The sequence below is a fragment of the Myiozetetes cayanensis genome, unplaced genomic scaffold (genome assembly GCF_022539395.1).
Source record: "Myiozetetes cayanensis isolate MyiCay16 unplaced genomic scaffold, myiCay2020 scf2-11, whole genome shotgun sequence".
NCBI classification, from domain to species: Eukaryota; Metazoa; Chordata; class Aves; order Passeriformes; family Tyrannidae; genus Myiozetetes; species Myiozetetes cayanensis.
The window spans coordinates 10,064,875-10,084,322 of record NW_026087411.1 but is presented as its reverse complement, the minus strand read 5'-3'; the positions used below and the strand labels follow the sequence as shown (position 1 = coordinate 10,084,322).

The window sequence follows — 19,448 nt, the reverse complement described above, 5'->3', positions numbered from 1 at the left end:
TCTGTCATGGAGATTAGCCAGGAGAGTTCACATCTCTTCCTGATTGTTAGTATGAGGTCAAGCAGTACACCATTCCTTGTGGGATCCTCCACTACTTGTGTCAGGAAACGGTCATTAAAACTTTCAGGGAACCTCCTGGACTGTCTGTGCTTTGCTGTGTTGCTTCTCCAGCAGCTCTCAGGGTAGTTAAAAGCCCCCCACAAGAGCCAGGGCTTTTGGCTTTGAGGCTGCTTTGAGCTACCTGTAGAGTCACAGAATTGTTAGGGTTGGAAGGGACCTCTGGAGATCATCCATTCCAACCCCCAAGGAGGACGCACCTACCTGCTCCTCCTGGAGGCTGGGGCTGTGACATCACAGTGGTGCTGGGGCTGGGAGGCCATGTCCTGCGCTGGACACCAGTGGGACCAGGGAACAGGATAGGGAATAGGACGATCTGCTTGGCCTGGAAGCCTCAAAGCCACCCATAGCTCCCCTCACCATCAGGGTGCCATGGGACAGTGTCACAGAGAGAGTTGCACTGCAGGCCCACAGCCCCACAGCCCGGGGCAGTGCTTGAGCAAGTGACACCCCAGCCACCCCCGGGGACAGCAGGCTGGGGACAGGGGCACAGAGGGGCATCCTGGGGCTGGGCAGTGCAGCTGGGACGCAGCGGTGAAGCTCGGCCGGTTGGGGAATGCCATGTCAGGGGCCCCAAGCTCAGCGAGGAAGAGGCAGACAGGTCAGGATCTTCTCCCCCTCCCTGCATGCCCAGCGGGGCCTAAGGGCTCCGACGGGGCTCTCCTCACAGGGCAGGTGGCAGCTGCCACCACCGGCCACCACAATGGGCACCAGCGCTCAGTTGAGGCTGCACTGCTCAGGAGAGCCAAGCGGCGTGTGGAGAAGGCCATTAAGGTGAAGGGCCTGATTTCACCCCCCTCAAAATGCCACGCGCTCGCATTTGGGCATTTCTGGCTCAGGAGAGCTGAGCTGGAGGGACCACAGTGGGGCAGGCTGAGCTCTCTGGTCTGTGTGCAGGAGAAGAAGATCTTCGCGGTGCAGGGCCCCTACCCCGTCATCCGCTCCCTGCTGCGGGCTCGGGGCTGGGTGGAGAGGAAGCTCCCCCGTGGGGACAGACGGCTGAAGCAGCAGCTTGGCGGTCAAAAGAAACAGCAGCCGGAGACAGAGCCAAGTGATGATGGTGATGAGCAGGGGGAGGCAGTGCTGAACCCACGTGGTGGGGCACAGCCTTTCCTGGGGGCCACAGAGCCCTACCCATGGCCACACGAGGAGGAGGTGGAGGAGGAAAAGGAAGATGATGAGAACTCTGATAAAATCCATGACCTCATGGTTAGCTGATAGGGCTGGGGCTGAGCTCTGCCTCAACCCCCCACACCCTTCCCCTGGAACCCCCAGGTGCAGGGCACAGCCTGGGACAAGGGACAATAACAGGATGGGCCTCCCTGTCTCACCCTGGCCACTTCCCTCCCACAGTCCTACCTGGTGCGGGACCAGGTGCCAAACTTCCTCTGGACCATCCGCCTCAGCTCCATTGACCACGAGCTGCTGCAGAGGATCGAGGTGGTGAACCGCTATCACTGGGTGCACGCCCTCAGCACCAAGGTGGGAGCCTGGAAGCCTCAGAGAGGGGCAACACAAGGAACAGAGGCGTCCAGAAAGGATTGACAACCTTCTCTAAACAGGAGGGGCTGTGTCTCAGCCTGCAAAACCTGCCCTGGTTCGAGCAAGTTGACCCCAACACCTTTTTCCCCCGGTGCTACCGGCTGGGGACCACAGAGGAGCGGGAAGCTTTCATTGGTGAGCTTGAGGCTATTGCCCTCCTGTTGCCCCTCGTGCTCCCAGTATGTTCCTGTGCCATGCAGGACTGGTTGGGGATGATGTCTCCCTCTTGCAGAGGATTTCCACCTGACAGCAGCTCGCAGCCTGCTCAAACTGGCTCTGGAGAAGGCTGGGGACAGGCTGGTGGGGATGGAGCAGCCCCCAAAATCCAACAAGGGGCCTGGTGAGTACATGGAGCTGGGTCAGGGGGATAACAGTTCTGGGCTAGAAATGTGTCTGGGGGCTGAGTTGCTCCTGGCTGTGGTTGGGATCCCCCACACCCTTATGGTCACTGCCCACCTTATGGGTGTTCTGCCCTCTGCCGCATCCCCGTGTACCCAAGGCCACCCATCCCACCGGGAGGCTTTGTGCTTTGGCCCCAAGGCTGGCACAGGAGCCACTTCTCTCACCCCGTGCCACCCACAGAAGGGCCAGGGTCCTCCCTCTCCTCTTCCTCCCGGCTGGCCGAGGAAGCCCTGGAGGTCTGCAAGCAGCACCTCGGTGTCCTGGAGCACCAGGACATCGACAGGAAGACCCCATCGCCCTGCAGGACGTGCATCGACTGGAACTGCTTCCTGCAGGATTACTACCGCGTGGCACAGTGAGTGCTGAGCGGGGTGGGGGTCGGGGGGACACCACAGAGAGGCTGGTGCTGAGCCCCCGTGTCCCCCCGCAGTGAGGGGGCCGGGCTGGCGCTGAGCGGGGCACAGCGGGAGCGGTGCCGGGACCTGCTGCGGCGCCTGGCGGAGCAGCTGCCGCAGTTCAGCATAGAGGGCGATCGCAACGTCTGGATCCTCAAGCCCAGCGCCAAATCCCGAGGCAGGGGTAAGGCTGGGGGAAGCACGGGGCACACACAGGCTCCCCGCTGAGGAAGGGCCTCACTGAGGAAGCGCTATGTTGCCCAGGGATCGTCTGCGCGACGCGGCTGGAGGAGGTGCTGCGGCTGTCGCGGGGCTGCACGACCCCCTCGGCGCGGGTGCGCGAGTGGGTGGTGCAGAAGTACGTGGAGCGGCCGCTCACCATCTTCGGCACCAAGTTCGACATTCGGCAGTGGTTCCTGGTGACCGATGGGAATCCCCTGACCGTCTGGTTCTATCAAGACTGCTACCTGCGCTTCTGCTCCCAGCCCTTCTCCCTGCACCACCTGGAGCCGTGAGTGCCCCCCACCCGGGCTCCCCGCACGCCGGCACCTCGGCACCCACTGACCCAGCCCCGCTCTCCCCGCCCCAGTTCCAGGCACCTCTGCAACGTCTCCGTCCAGAAGCACTACAAGACATCACCTCACCAGGACCCCCGCGTGCCCCCCAGCAGGGTCTGGTCCAGCAGGCAGTTCCAGGCGTACCTGGCACGGTTGGGGCGGGCGGATGCTTGGCACCAGGTGATGGTGCCCGGCATGAAGGCAGCGATACTGAACTCCCTGCGCTGCGCCCACGACCACATGGGCTTCCGCAAGGGCAGCTTTGAGCTCTTTGGAGCCGACTTTCTCGTGGGGGAGGACTGCCAGCCCTGGCTGCTGGAGATCAACTCCTGCCCCACCATGAGCCCCTCCACGGCCGTGACCCGACGGCTCTGCGCCAATGTCCAGCGGGACACGCTGCGCCTCGTGCTCGACCGCAAGGACGACCCCAGCTGTCCCATTGGTGCCTTTGAGCTCATCTACAAGGAGGTAGGCTGGGGGCTGGGGGGGCAGGCACCCCCCAGGCACCACAAGCCCCCACTCCCTGCTCTGTCTCCCTACAGGCAGCTGTGCCCCTGCATCCAGCTGTGGGGATAAATCTGATAGTTGAAGGCTGTTCCCTGAAGAAGCCCCGGCCAGCAAAGCATCGATTACAGAAAAAGCCCCCCACCACTAGAGCCAGTGCCCCCCAGCTCCCCGTGTCCTCAGAGGGCAGAGCCACACAGGTCCCCCAGCATCGAGCACCACAGGGGAAGCTGCCTCCTCTGAGGCAACAGAGCAGCTACTGCACCCCTAGCTCTGGCCCTGCAGCACCGCCACAGCCCCCAGACTGCTCTGCTGAGAGCCAGGAGCTGCCATGGCTCCTTCACCTGGTTGTGCAGCCTCAGGAAGCTCAGACCCAGGCAGTTCTGCCCCCAATCAGTAGCCATGCTCTGGATAGCATGCCTGTGCCACTGGCCCAGGGAGCCCCCAGCAGTCCCTGGCAAGCCCTGGACTGTTCTGCTGGGAGCCTGGGGCTGCCAGAGCTCAATCACCCACTTGGGCAGCCCCAGGCAGCTCTGCCTCCAATAAGTGACCATCCCCTGGCTAGAGTGCCTCTACCACCTCTCCAGAGAGCCCCAAGCTGCTCTGCTGGGAGCCAGGAGCTGCCATGGCTCCTTCACCTGGTCGGGCAGCCCCAGGATCCTCAGCCCCAAGAAGCTCTGCCCCAGGCTGCTTGGCCCCAGGCAGCTCTGCCGCCAGTCAAGGGCTACCCCCTGGCTGAGGTGCCTGTGCCACCGCCCTGGGGAGCACCCAGCAACCCCTGGCAACCCCCAAGCTCTCATCCCTCCATCCATCCTGCCAGACCACTGCATCCACCTCTGCTGGAACAGAGCACGCCAGCTTGCAACAGGACACAGAACAACTGGGACACTGAGACATCCCCACGAGGGGACAGCACCCTGCCCGCCCTTGCTGGGGAAAAACGGCAGCACCCCACTCCCTCCCACCCCAGCGAGACCCCATTGCTGCATCACGGGACCCACCTCAACCCGTACACGGGCCTCAATACACTGCTGTGACAAGGAGCCTGGCGTGACCTTCTGTGAGGAGGGGGTGTGGGCACAGTGGGGACTGCCCCCGGGATGGGGCTGTGGGCAGGACCTGGGGCTGCTGGAGCAGCTCCTCTGCCAGGGCAGACAGGGCTTGTGCCCACAAGGCCTGTGCCTGCTGCTGCTCCCCGAGGCCTCTCTGGGCTGGGTAGTCATGATTGCTGCATGATTTGTGTGTGGTGGACACAGGGCAGTTGTGTGATCAGCACGTGCCAAGTGCACAATACAGCAGCTGCAGAAAAGCTCTTGTGTTTCTGGCAGAGTCGTGATGTGGAGATTAGCTGGGAGAGTTCTCTGCTCTTAGAGCCAGTTCCTCAGCTCTCCTCTCTGCAAGTACCATGGAGTTCTCTGCGGTTGGGAACTCCTGCCACATTAAGGTACAGACCATTTTCTGCTGGTTGTGTTCACCAGGGCAACTGTGAACAAGTGGAAAAGAACTGGAATGCACAGGGAACAGTCTAACCTGGGCAGCAGCAGTGCTTGGAAAACATTTTTGCATGACTAGTCAAGTCATTCAGGTGCCAGTGGCCCAGAGGCAGAATTGGAGCAAACAGAGGAGCTTGTCTGGAGTCAAGAAGCATCTTTCAAAGCTGTCTTCAAGGATGGCAGTGAGGATGTGTTTAGAGACTCTCCCTTGTGCATCAGAAGTAAAGTAGGAGTCTGTTGCATGAAGCAACAATAGCAGCAAAGGAGAATTTTAGGGATGTGAAAGCAGATGTCACAAAGAGAGTCGAGAGATAAAGCTACAGAACGTAAAACTGATGCCAGCAGAAGGAAGGATGTGAACAAAAGCTGGAAGAAAGCTGTGAGAGGAAAAGAGACTGTGCTAATGGACTGGTTATGGAAAAGCTGAGTGATCATGTGGTGGATAGTTTTAAAGGGTACCAAGGGATAGTCAGAGAGAGAGAGACCTTGGTAATAGAGAGCAAAGCTCCACTCTCCCAAGTGAGAGATCCTTGGGGGAAGCTGAATCAGTTGTGTGTCAGAAAATGTACCAAGAACAAGGAAATTTGCAGGTAGGAGTTCAAACAGATTATGACTCTGACTCAATCTCTTGAGATGGGTGAAAAATAAATATTTTTCACAAGTGAAAAATAAATCAAAGGGAGAGACCAAAGCAGAAAAGTTAAGCAGGTGAATAGCAGCAACACTGAAAGGGAAAGGAAAGATGAACTCTGGACATGTACACAACCTAAGACCAGAGGAGTTGTGTGCTAGTTTTCGTTCACCATCAGGCTGTAATCTAACCTTAGTCACCCTTTATGATTTGACTTTGAAGTTCAAGACATTTGTAAGGCCTTCCAGTATTGTTTCAAACTAACTCAAGTACCTCAGGTTGGCTGCTCTTCCAGCTCGAGTGCTTTGTGTACCTCTCCACTGCAGAACTCAGGCAATTACAGTGCTCATCCCCCATTCCCTGCATGAGCCTTTCTAAGTTCCCCTGCAAAACACATGAAATTAGTCAGGGCTGGGAATTGCTGTTGTAGATACTATTGGCACACATTTATCAGCTCAAAACTCGGTTCTTTAGCTCTGGAGTGTGGTTCAAAGGCTCCTCATTATGTAGGAATTTCCAGTGCTGAATAAGAGACTCTTAAAGTCATCAGATACCACAGGGCAGGTTGTAACTGTGCACCAAGAGGTATTTGAGGGACAGGATATCAATGAATGATCAGCTGCTTCAGGCCTGTCTTGTACTGGATTTGTTTGTTTTTTTTAAAGAACCCCCTCACACACCACTGTGCTCCTGTTGGAGCTCCTGCTGGATTCATACACATGGAATTCCCCACTTCATTCCTGTCCCCGCCCCAGCAGCCCTCACATATCTACCCAAAATGGAAACACGCCCAATGAGTCCCTCTGTGCAGCTCTCCTGTGCCCAAGAGCTCTCTAAGGCACTCTGGAGCTTCCCCAGCTTGCCTCTACTGTCGCTGTTCAAGGAGGAGGACGACTTGATCAGAGTTATGTCATGCTAAGCAAACAGTGCATCAAATCACCGCTTTGATACGACAACAGCTTAGATAAAGGGCACAAAATAACACACATATGACAAAAATTCCTCTCACCTCCGCACTCAGATTATTTTACAGGCTTCCTACACCCAGGGCATGTATTTTTTCCCAATTTACCGTATATTTCATTAAATATATATTTATGACTGAAATGTATGAATGTGCTTTTTCTTCCCTATTTTGAACCCATTTACCATTCAACTGTTTTTTGGTTTGTTTGTTTGTTTTTTTCTGGAAGGCAAATTGCAACACAAATATTGTTCTGGTGTCAGCAATCCGTGCTCATGCAAAACAAAAATTCCACAAAGTGGAATTCTTGGGCTGCTGTCAGTGCAGTGGAGGTAATTAATACAGTTAGAGCTGGATTAATGTAACCTTTGAATGGTTCCTGAATAGCCCAGCTGATCAATTGTTTGAGACTGAACTCCAGGAAATTTAATGTAGCTTTACTACTGCCACAAATACCTTTGCATGGCTCCAAGGAACATCTCATCTGTAATAACAAATCAGGCAAGATTTTTAGGTGGAGGAATTGTATTGGCTTTAAAGGGCTACAGGATTTCCTTATCCCCAAGTAAGGGCTTCACTTCCTACCCCCTAAATGAGCCTGACTGGGGCAAGGCTAAATCATGGTATGTTGGTGTTATAAACCTTAGAGACCTCCTGGAAGAAACAAAACAAATCAAAAATGGCAAACAAAAAGAAAAAGGTGAAATAAAATAACAGAGTGTTTGCTGAGTGTGATCTCACAGAAGGGGTAAGGTGAGTAAAGCTTCTCCTACTGCCCAGCAGTGCTTGTACAACCCCACAGCTCTTCTCCTGGAGCACAGGGCTTGCAATTCAGCTCCTACCTGTTGTCTAAGGACAACAAAAGAAGCCTGGCACGTCACAGGGAACTGCTGTTGAGCTGTACAACCATTACAGAGGAGCCAGAAGTACCTTCAAATTGCCTATTAATTCTGGATGCCTGTCAGCAGTTATTATCTGATGGGCCAGAGTGACCTGGTATCCACTACGGAGGAAAAGAAGAAATCAAATATACCCATTACTTAAAAGAAATAGCTCAAGAATCATTTCATCATGACTTTCATCCCCTTGTGCCTCTCAGCCCCCCTTCACAGTCCTGGTTTCTCCTGGCAGCGCTCTCCTCTCACCTTGCTAGAGCTGCTTGTCCCTACTCTCCCCACACCATTTTCTCCTGTCCCAGCTGAGGGGGTCACATGGGTGGAGGTGCAGGGCTCCTGCTCTCCCAGCTGAACTGGCTGGGAATTGCCAAGAGCTGGGGACATCCCTTCCCAGCCTGCTCATTCCATGGTTTCTTGTCATCACTGTGAGACTCTGAAAGCTTTCCTGGGTGAAGAGACTGTAATTTATCAGTAAACAAGGAATATCCACCTTCTGACAGTCAAGCCTCTGTGTACTAACAGGCACCATCCACGTTTGAAATGCTGATTTGCATCTTTTTATAAATGAATTTGCTGAGGCCAGGCTCCTCACCTCATGCAGTGTGCTTGCAGTGTGGGAGGGAGCTTTTCCTGAATATAAAAAATATTCAGTGAAAATGAATTTCAGAGATGCATCTTGCTTTGCTTACAGAAACTGATTCTAAAGCGAGCCTTGAGCAGTCACAGCAAGATCTGCTGGGGGAACAGTAAAAAAAAAAAAAAAAAAAGGTTGAAATATGGTCCTTTTAAATAAAATTTTGATAGGGTTTGTGATCAAAACTTCAAGCTCCCAGTAGGACTGTAAATAATAATGTATACAAAAAAAGAAATTAAAAAAAGAAATTCCATCCTTAATATCTCTGTTCTAACAGACTTTTAAGAATTGTCATCAACAGTTTTCACTAAAATTAAAACAGCAAATCTGTGGGCTTCGGGCAGTTCTGTTTACTTGACTCTATTTGCATGCTTATGCAGTCAGGGAAGACAAACAATTGCTCACAACACGTCTGACCCATCACCATGCAGTTGCAGGGCTGAATGTTAACTACTGCCTGTTTACAGGGAGTGCTTGCAGCCGTCTCAGAGCCCTCAGCTGAAGGCTGGGTTTGGCTGTGATGCCACAGTGATGAGTTCTTTTTGGTCCTGGTGCTCACTGGGGAGCCTTGGTGTGCTGGAGGAGGGGTAAAGCAAGATCTCTCCTGGAGTCTCAGATTTAAAAACCTGCCTAAATCTTCAAAAGAGTTTTCGGAGATGTCAGTAAGCACCATTCAACCCCATGTGCCTCCCAGTCCATCAGGGCGGGCCATTTATCTCGCACTCTGTACCTCAGGGCCTGGCCTGGCACCACCTACAAAATGGGCCTCAGAGACTCTGTCCACAGCCCTGTCCTCAGTTTATCTTCAGCCACTGACATTTCCAGTCTGAAACTTAGCAAGAAACTGGCAAAGATGGTGCTGAGCTCTCTTTTTGCAGGAATGTCCAGATCTAGGTTCTGCTTGTGAATTTTGTGTTAAAAAAACCAAACATTGACCATTCCAACAAGCTTTAGCACCACATCTAATCACCTGCCTTTCCTTCATGCTTCCATGGGCTGCCTGGTCCCTGCCCACACAATCTTGTCTATCAGGAGCACTGCAAAGGCCTCCTAAAAGCTTGGGGAAAGCAGGAGGAAGGATGGCACCCTGGTAAACACCCTCGTGGCACAGAGAGGCAAAAACACCCTTCTCCTTCCTCCTGTAGTAAAAAAAAGCCTTATAATTTAAAAAGGCCTTTGCTACAGCAGCAAAACATCAGTACTATTTCACTGGGTTTTCTGCCCAGGGTCCTGACAATAGTCAGAAATTTGCCTGGAAGCAAAAAACTAAGCAAAACCAACCAAACAAACAAATAGTACAAGTGAAAGGCACAATTCAAAGTCACATCCAAACAGGCAAGACGTGGTGCCAAAGCAGTCAGCAGCCTGGGGGATATTTTAGGCTGTTTAATCCTTCAAATATATGCCAAATATCTACCTGCAAGTCCTCAGTAGACAGCTTTGTTTCAGTGAGAGGTTCACTTCAAAGAAAAGCAAATGTTGGTGCCTCCCTTCCACTGGAGCTTCTAATAATAACAAATTATAATTATTTAAATTAATAGTAATAATTACAATGCAAGTAATTGGGTGCCTAATAATCCTGTTTTGGGGAGCCATGGAACAGGAAGCATCTTTCCCCATCCACAAAGCTGAACGACTTGAGGAAAGCCCCTGTGTTTGTGGCAGCAGGTAGCCAGTGGAGTGGGACTGGAGGGATCTCTACTCAGCCCCTTCACTTTGGTGCCTGGTAAAAGTGGGCTGTTTCTCTGGGCAGTGGAGGGGAAGGCATGAAGAGAGCAAGGGGGGCAGAGAAAGAGCTGCTGGTGATGTCAGAGGCAAGAAGACAAGTCTGCTGGCGAGGGGAAGCAAAGGTCTGCTCCTGGGGGCTGAGGGCACGGTGGTGCCGATGGCAGGAGCAGGGAACGGGGCGGTTTGCCGACATGCCGTGAATAAAAGTCGCTGTCAGGGGAAAGATCCCTCCACGAGGCTTTTGCCTCGGCTGAGCACGAGGGACCAAGCATTTTGCATGCTCTATTTTCCTCACAGCCCAGAGCAGGACTTGGGGCACAGATGTCAATCTGAACTGCTTTTCGTCTTCCTTGCAAATGTTTATCCGCTACATTTTCCTTCTGCCAGCCAGCTGACAGGTCCCGGTGCAAGGCACGGGTCAGAAGGACAGAAATCTGTTTGCATTCCTCCCAGTGCAGCAGTGGTGCAGAGCCGAGCTCTTGTCACTTCTCAGCTGGAGAGGGACCAGGGGGACGCACACCCACCTCTGCCCCCACCTAACCACCCGCAGGTCGCTCATAGAGGTGGAATATTTTCCTCCCCGTTTCTGGCCACTGCTGCAGGATTTTCGCGGCAATGTTTTCTTCCGATCTCTGCTGCCCTCTGGCGATGCGAAAGCCTTTGCGATGAGCCAAAGCCTCGTTTCTTTTGCTGCAAAATCTCGCCCTCATCCTCATTAAAACACCAGCATAGTCACAGCCTGTGGTTTCCTCCTTTGTCCCCAACACAAACTCCGAAGCTGTAAGGCCACTCTGGGAAGGATTTCTTGTCTAGCACCACAACGATTTAGGAGTTAATTCATCCTTATTACCTCACATCGGGTTAATAGTTGTTTAATCAATCTACAGACTTCAATATTAATTAAAAACAAACAAACTCCAAACCTTTAAGATGAGGGTTAAAAGCTCTGGCTTGAAACTGGGTTCCTGCACTTAAGATTTTCCACTTGAATTTCCCTCTGCACCAAGAGTCATTCTGGGAAACTTAGCTCTGACCCATCCACTGATGATTACAACTGCACGTTTAGATCAGGCACCTATTTCCCATCTATTTCTTATCTATTCCCCAATCACCCAGGGAAGAGGCTGCCTCTTGCAGGGTCTGGGCCAGACTCTGTATGGGGCTCTGGGAGAAGAGCAGAGGGAAGGATATTTTCTAACCCCTGCCTGATGTGCTTTTCAACTAAGTTAAGACAAAAGCTGCCTTTTTTATTGAGATAAGTACTGTGACAAGGGAGCAGAGATGGAGTTAGACTGCTGCATGTTATAACAAGCAGTATTTTCTCCCAAGCTCTGCTGTTCCCACCACCTGCCGCAAAACAGATCTTTAAACCAGTCTCTGCCTCGCCTGCAAGCACAGAGACCCATTGAGAGGAGAGGAAAAACCCATTAGGCAGGCTCCTGGCTGAAGAGGCAGACCTGCATCGAGCCTGCTCCTCTGCTGCCTCTCAACATCCTCCTGGCCAATCTCCACGGCCCAGCGCTGCTCAGCAGGGCCCAGAGGGAAATGCTTCCCTAAAGCACCCCCCAGAGAGCTGGAAATTGCCAGCAGGCTATTCCCATGCTGATTCTCCAGGTCACAGGAGGGAGGCGAGGCAAGGCAGCCCTGCAGATAACACACCGACCCAGAAATCCAGACCCTTTTTCTCTGCTGCATCTCTAGGAACGATTCAATTCATTCCTCGACGCTTGAATTTCCGCCTCCGCAAAGCGAGGGCATCGTCTCCACTGTAAAGCAGCGTGAGAGCTGTTGGTAACAAGATTTATGATTATTGAGGAGTTATTTAGTACAGCTTTTAGATCCTGCTCCATTGATTTTGCTTCGCAGACGCCGTGGCTCCTGCCGCTATTACTGGCCAACTAACACTGGCCCTCGTAGCTGCTGGACCTTGTGGTTCTGGAGGAGGATCCTGGCACCCAGAGGCCATCACCAGATCACCAGAGGATTTGCAGTCTAAATTAGATCTTGAATATAACAATATAACCTCGTTTCTTTCTTTTTGTACCATCCCCTTGGACCAGCGCTTGCTACAAGCAAAACCACAACTCCCAGTGCTACATTTAACTCACGTGATACCTAAGAGGATGAAATACCTTTCTCTAACCAGCTCTGTGAAAAGTAACAGGTGATGGGAGCCCCCAAAGCAGGTCATTCCTCATCAGTCCTGTTGATTCTGTGACCTGTGGCCAGCTCAACACCCCTCAAAAGCTCTGCTGCCCTGTGCTGCTCTGCAGTCCCTAGGGAAGGGCTGACGGGTTGTGCATGGGAGGGTTTCTCTGAGCTGATGCATGTTTTGATCCTTAATGAGTCATTTTAATCATTGGTGCTGCAGGGCAAAGAGAGATTTTTGTCCAGGTTTATGGTATTTAAGTTTAGGTGAGGAGGTGGGTCAGATAGCAGGTGGATACACCTTCTGCCCCCGAGACTTTGTTAGGTTGCATCATTTGGATAGCAGCAACAAATTTTTCCCCTTCAGTAAAATCTATACCATTTGTCTCAGTGGGATTAATAACAAATAATTTTTAAAAAAAGCAAGCCAATGTGCCAGCAGCAGACTGCTTGAACATGCTTTGTGAGTGCACATTTCTGAGCACATGAAGGACAAGAGCCTGAGTCACTGAAGAGGAAGGTCCTGGGAAGTCCAGATCAACATCAAACCGCTCAGCAGCGTTTCTGCTTTGTTTATGCCACTGTCATTTGGCCACAGTCACAAAACCAAGTATCCTTTCAAGTAGCTGAACTGCCAGTTTGTGGTCCAGTATGAAACAGCACAAATTCAGGGTCAGCACTGCCTGTGCTTCACTTCCCTGGTCCCCTGCATCTGAACAAAGCTGGTTAGGCTGGGAGGCAACACTGCAGGATTTCCTAATCCCAGTAGAGCCACCAAGCCGCTCCCAAACACATCATCCCACCCTCCGGTTGCTTTTAAATCCAAATCCAATCGCAAACAGGAGCTCAGTGCTCCACTTCCAGACCCAAAGGCTGGGTTTCCATTCAGGCACATTTGTTTTACTCCAAATCCCATTCACGAAGTGACACTGGACAGACAGTGTCTGCAGACAGGAGACATGAAAGCTTCCTCGCCACGGGGAGAGTTGTGCACACTGGAGCACCTCGGCAGCAGCGCTGGGCCCTTTGCCCTTCAGGATGCAAATAATCATCACTGAACCGCACTGACAGCTTTGGATTTTCATGTACTGAGAAAGAACGGCCAGTTCTTAATAGGCAATTAAAGTTCCTCTTTAATAAAGCAGCACAAAACATTTTATGTCTCCCAGTTTGTGCCCTGTGTAGCTGAAGTTCAGATGAACACACCGACAAAGAACCATCCATCTTATCTAATGTTTATTGACCAGGTTTTAAAAGCAGCAGGCTGCTGCAGGAACTCTCCTGAGAGCTCCCTGCTGCTGCACTGATGGGGGACGGCTCCACATTTTGGCTGGCTCTGCTCTGCCGGCATGCAGAGAACGCCTTCACAGCCTCCCATCTCTCCACGGGGAGATCAGAGCTTCCCCAGCTTTCCCACCATCCACTTCCATCCCTTACAGCGACAGTGGCTGAAAGCTCAGTGTGAGCCAGCCTGCCTTGACACAAACAGAAAGGCTCGGCTTATCGCCGCCGAAACACAATTCTCTGCCTTCCTCGTTAGGGTGCTGCGCTAATTAATATATCAGAAGGGGCTGTCGGGAGCACATGCTGATTAACCACGAGCCCAGTGGAGAGGGGCTGGGTGGAACTGTGATGCTAGAGCTGGTTTCTTTATTTAACTCCAGATTTCTTTGCCTCCCTACAGCAGCAGCTTTCTGCCTGCGCTTCTTTAATGCTCTCTGTCACAGCCCCAGGCACCACAACAACTTTGATTCCTTAAAGACAGATGCAAACTACATTTGTGCTGAATTATTTTTACCCATAAATACCACAGATGTGGAGACAGTTCAAGAATTGAGAGTGTCTTAACAAAACCAACCTGCCACACTCAGCCCCAGCGTTTCAAGGTGCTTGTGAATAATCTGGCAATTTCAGGTCAATCAAAAGGCTATTAAATTACATCCATGAGGATCCCTTTCTGAACTTCCTGGTTGTAGCTGGATGACAAAAGAACAGTGGCCTCTCTCCTGCTGTAAGTTTTGCTGGAGAAGAGTCTCAGTTTCTGCTACCTGCTTTCATCCTTCTTTTGGCATTGCTTTATCCCTCATGCCCTCCTGCCCACAGAGCCTGCCTTGTTTCACCTCTTATCTGCATCTATCCCTCTCCCAGGCTGCACCTCTGACTTTCCCTTCCAAGCACAGACAACCTTTCTGGTTTTTCCTCTCTGCTGTAAGCAGTGTTTCTGCTACATCACTTCCAGCGCCTTATGCTTCTCTCTTGCATCTGCCTCTTCCTCCCCACGGTTGTCTTCTCTTTTTTTTTTTTTTTGGCCCTGCTTTCACTAAAACAGGCAGCCAGTTGGTGATCCCACACTGGAGGAAGCACCCAGCGCAGTCCTTGGGCACAGTTTTGAATTCCCATTGCTCACAGTCAGTCTCCTTCAGTTACCCAAAAGAGAGCTCAGCAGGTAAGTTTTCAGCTGCCAGCTCGTGAGAGTCCTCAGGGGTGTTCTCTGCTTCTGTCAATAGCTCCTCTGCTGCTACCACCACATACCTAAGATCATACATCCTAATATTTTTCTGTGGGAAAAGACAAGTCAGCCAGAACCTGGTGACTTTCAAGAAGCGATCACTGATTATCTCACAGTTGCAACCAGAAATGCCTCGACGGAAACTTGTACCTCTGAGTGCACCAGGGCACACGCAAAGATCCGTCTCGCTGGCAGGATTACAATCTGCACTTGTGTTGCCAAAATGCAAATGCCACTGTGGGCCAGCTGAAAGCACACCAGGAACTCCAGCCCTTTAAATTATCCACATGTGTGACTGACTGGTGCTGCCCACTTTGTAGGTTGTAACAGGAGTCTGTTGGGTTCACCACTCCAGACAAGACCTACAGGATGTACCTGGAATTGTGTCAACAGCAACCTACACGTTTTGCAGGGGCTGTTGGTGCACTGAAAGAAGCAGGTTTAACAAGCACCACCGTGCTGTGTTCCTGAAAAGTTAAACACTGCATACCACACTTCCTTCGGTGAGTTGAACAGCTCTGACCTTTACAACTCCACAAAGCACTGGGAGGTGGGGAAGGAAAAGCAGGGAGAGCAACGGTGTGCTGGTGCTACACCCATTTTGCCCCGAGTAGCTCCCCCCTCCTGCACTGGGTTTGACCATGTTCTGCAGATGGGAGGAATCACAACGTTCCAAAGGCCAAACCCCAGGGCTGGAGCACCAAGGGTAGTGAAGAAATCAGTACAGAGAGAAATGACCAGGGTCTCCTGCTTCAAAGGAAGCTCAGTACTTCCTCCTTGGCTGGTGGCTCCCCAAAGTCTGTGGTCCCCCAGGACTGGAGCAGCTCCATCACAGAACTCAACGCTGGCCAGATGTGGCCCCTCCCGCTCTCACTTGCTGGCATTGCCAAGAACTGCCTCCACTCTGTCCCCACCACGAGAGGACATGCAGGTCTGGGAGCTCAAGTGACCCCCATGGGCAGCACAGTGCAGGTGAGCAGCTGGAGTGCACGTATCCCCGAGCACAGAAAACGACACACAAGGACTTGGCAAGCCATGAAAGCACAGTAACTTTAGTTGGAATTAGCAACACTCCCTTCCAATGCAAAGATATATGCCATGTGCATTTATCAGAGCCCTGGATCTCTATTGTTCTGCACTTAACACCCTTTCCAGCATGTGCTATAAAGTAAACATTACCACAGGGGAAGATGCATCTTTGCAATCACCATCCATATGCCTGAGCCTCACCTCCCTTGAGGGAAAGTGTGATCCAAAGGATGACAAAGATAACAGACATCTCAAAACTGCCGGGGTTAGATCAGGCTCTGTTTGCCCAACCACATATCATAAAAGGGTATGAAGAAAATCCCTTCTCAAGATTGGCTGCAAGCTGCCATGTGCATAATCTACATTTACATATACGTATGTAAGCTTAATATATATGTAAACTATATTTACATACAAACATATGTTAAAGCCTTTGGTAAGGTTGAATGATCCCTACAGGCTGAGCTGCTTGAATTTCTCAAGATAAGACTTAGGCACTTAATTCTATTTGCTGCACTAGGGATGATAAACCTCAGATATTTATATGAAAAAGCTCGTATTTTTCAATAGTTGAAATTCCTAAGGCCTTAATCAGGTTAGAGGGATTTAGAAGGTGGATCGAGATCTGCATCACATGGGAAACAGAATTGATTTTTTTCTAACTGCTTACAATAATGATTTTAAAAGGAAAGAAAATCCTACCATTTCAGCAGACTTCTCCAAGTCCACACGAGGCATGCTCTGGCAGCCAGGTGCCACCTTTCTGGTTTCCAAGAGCTCTGTGGCATTCCAAGGCATTGCTGCAGAAAACAGATGTATTTTTATGGTAATCATTTTAACACCTTTGACATTGTTTTGCAGCTACCTTGGATCCCATTACACTTCACCAAGCTGCAGAGAGAGATGAGGGCTGACAAGTCTAAATTTAAGGAGTCAGAGGAGACCTGACTCACTGCTGGCACTGCCACTGGCTCCCTGCACGAGTGGGTAAATCACCCGGTGTGTCTGTGCAGCGTCTCAGCCTTGCCCAGAGCCCTTCTCCCTAAAGCCATGTGTTCCAGGGGAAATATTCCAGGAGCAGAATAAGAGCCTTGGTGACATCCATGAATGTCTCCATCATGCACAGTGTGGCCCTGAGTCTGCACTAGCCTTCCCTGACCATTTAAGGGGCTATGGGTGGTCAGGGTTGATAGAAGATCAGCACGACAATATGTTGTGTGGGCAGGCAAAGCCTAAACCTTGTGCTTTGCTTCAGGCAGCTGCTCCTAAATAATAGTGAAAACTAACCAGTCAAAACAAACAAGTGGCCTTTTCAACCAAAATCAAAAAATTGGGGGTATTTTTAGTTTCTGCTCCAAGTATTCTACATGTATTTCTAATGGCAAACTAGGAGGTGGGGGAGATGATAGAGGTATCTGAGTTTTGATAAATTGTATTTAATTTCCAGGGATCCACATGCTATTTGGTGGGCTCAGAAAACATGTTGCAATTGAAAGTGGAAACACTTTGATGACCATTTTTAAAAGACCATGACAAATCCAGAGATGCCCTTCCTCTGGCCCTGCACTCAGCTGGGACAACCCCTGGCTGTCTGTAACCACCTCCAGCTTTCTGCTGGCCCACGAGAGGTGTGGACCATCAATCTGCAAGCAGCCACAGGAGCCTCTGGATCAATGGATGCCTCTGGATCAATGGATGCCTCAAGGGCCACATTTGTATTTGACAAATCCTCTGCTTATGAAATCCATGTATTATGGTGCTCCTTTCCTATGCTACAAGCATTAATCAGAGAGGCCTTTCTGGAGGGAGGAAACTGATGGTGATTTAAGGGTAACATCTGCAATGTGATGGTGCTGCTAATATTTCTGCACTGTGACTTCTGCCACATCCAATGTCAGGAGTGCTCCTTGGAGAATGACTCCTGCAAAGCCATCTGCTTGTGCAGGTGATACCTCATGCACCTTGGAGAGAAAACAAGCAGAAATCCACCACAGCTCCCCTTCCCCACTGTCTGACAATCCAGAGCTCAATAAAGGCTAAGCCAAGCTAAGGAATTAAATATGCTGGAAAACCAAAGCCCTCACTCCCCTGAAACAGAAGGTAAATATCTCCAATATTTACAGTACCAAAGTTATATTGGAGAATGTTCCCACAGAGACACTGACTCAAAGGAAAGTGTTGCCAGGGTTTGGGCTAACACATGGATTTAAATCCCAGCTGCAAAGCCATGTCCTGAGGACAGGAGGGCTGGGACAGCCAGGGTCACGCAGCCCCCCGGCCGCCTGGCTGAGAAGCAGCACAACGCTACTAAGAGCCAGAGGGGTAGATAAAAGAGAAGGATAAAAATAAAAATACTCAAATCCTATTTTGTCATTAATAGGAAAAAATTCAAGTACCATCATTTTGTCCTTAACATGACTGAGGACAAGGTTATAATTTGGGGGTACACCCCTGCTCCACAGACCTCACCTCTGCCGAATCCCTCACACTGCAATAGCCCCGAGGCACAAGGCCTGGCCACCCCAGCACAGGGATTTCCTTGGGAATATCAGCAGCTCTGCTCCACATATAGGGTGAGGTCTGGTTCACATTCACGCTTCCCTTGCTGCTGGGAGGCCAGGCCTTTCCCGTGTCTTGGTTGAACATGGGACCTGGCAGCAGGAAAAATCTAAGACTGAACTGATACTCCTGGTAAATGAGGGGAAAGCAAGTATTTTCTTCTCACTAATTATATCCTCAGTCCTCTGCTACCATGTTTTGCTGTTGCTTCAGGCCCTCTGATGGCTTAAACCCCCGTGGACTACCATGGAGCTGCAGGTACTCTCCACAACATCAGATCAGTATTTCCCAGAGTGCTCTCGACTCAGTCTCAGGGTGCAGCACAAGGTAGGCAGAAGCTGACATGCCCGGCTCTGCAAGCTGTTTTCCCTGGGAAGCTTTTCCTAAACTATGCGATTCCTCAATCTCTTCAAATAATCAAATTTCAAGAGAAAAGCGAGAAAGAAATTCCTTAAGGGATTGACTTTGTTTCTGGGGAAATCAAAGACAGTAAGGCACCAACAAGACAAATATCCTTGATGTTAGCACAGAGCGCTGCTTCGCACGCAACACCCTTTCCATAACACACTGATTCCATCCCCAGTGATTCACAAGGAGCAACTGAGGATGTGCAGCCCTATCCTGAGACTAACATGTTTTCAGTTGGCTGTTTCACTGCAGTCCTCCAAAAATCCTCCATTTGCAGATCTCAACAGGTTCATCATCCTCTATGTAGGAAATGCCTACTCGTGCCAGCACCAATTCTGCACTTTCTGGATCTTGGCCTTGGAAATGCACAGGACAGTCTGAGCAGTGACCCAGGGGAGTTTCCCATCAAAAAGTGAGAGCAGCAACAAGCCCTGAACTCTGGTAGTAGTCCCAGTCCCCCATCCTGGAGCAGAGAGCAATCCCTTCTCCGTCCCCTATTGCCCTGGGTGGTACTGGTTGCAGGAGCAGGGCTGCAGGGTGGTGGTAAAGTAGCATGGCAAGGGGGGATCATCACAGCAGTCACCAAAGTGACATTCCTATCATTGTGACAGAGAACAAAAGGAAAAGTATCCAGTTTTATTCTGATGTACAAACAGAATAGGTTCAGGGTTTCTTGACCCATTTCACTCCTCAGACCTATTTCAGCACTTTCAGCCTGTCTTTGAGAGCTGGAATCCAGCTCAACCCATTTCCAGTATCCTTCATTTTTTATGTCTTCTAATCATCTCCCAGCTACCAGATCATCCCACACTGGATGAAAACCAGTGGATTCCTTAACGTACACAGGCACTCCCACATAGGCTCTGCCTTCCCCTCTGCTACTCAGCACATCTAGTCAGCAAAGGAGCCCTTTGAGTTTCCCTACTCAGTGT

The 19,448-nt window shown here is 50.9% G+C and overlaps 1 protein-coding gene across 1 annotated transcript; it reads left to right on the top strand.

Moving 5' to 3' along the window:
• The first annotated feature begins 678 nt into the window (after positions 1 to 678).
• Positions 679 to 4,598, top strand: LOC126639796 (tubulin monoglycylase TTLL3-like). The gene is made up of 10 exons (XM_050315003.1): positions 679 to 891; positions 1,015 to 1,326; positions 1,471 to 1,599; positions 1,680 to 1,794; positions 1,892 to 1,999; positions 2,242 to 2,416; positions 2,492 to 2,640; positions 2,721 to 2,967; positions 3,046 to 3,481; positions 3,556 to 4,598. The coding sequence occupies exons 1-10, from the start codon at positions 679 to 681 to the stop codon at positions 4,552 to 4,554; spliced, it is 2,883 nt and encodes a 960-aa protein (XP_050170960.1). The 3' UTR covers positions 4,555 to 4,598.
• Positions 4,599 to 19,448: the final 14,850 nt, after the last annotated feature.

Excerpts from the sequence above, each read along its gene's own strand:
- LOC126639796 (XM_050315003.1), top strand. The coding sequence starts at position 679 with ATGTCAGGGGCCCCAAGCTCAGCGAGGAAGAGGCAGACAGGTCAGGAT. Across the intron at positions 1,327-1,470 it reads ATAAAATCCATGACCTCATG|TCCTACCTGGTGCGGGACCA; the intron begins GTTAGCTGATAG and ends TCCCTCCCACAG. Across the intron at positions 2,968-3,045 it reads TCCCTGCACCACCTGGAGCC|TTCCAGGCACCTCTGCAACG; the intron begins GTGAGTGCCCCC and ends TCCCCGCCCCAG.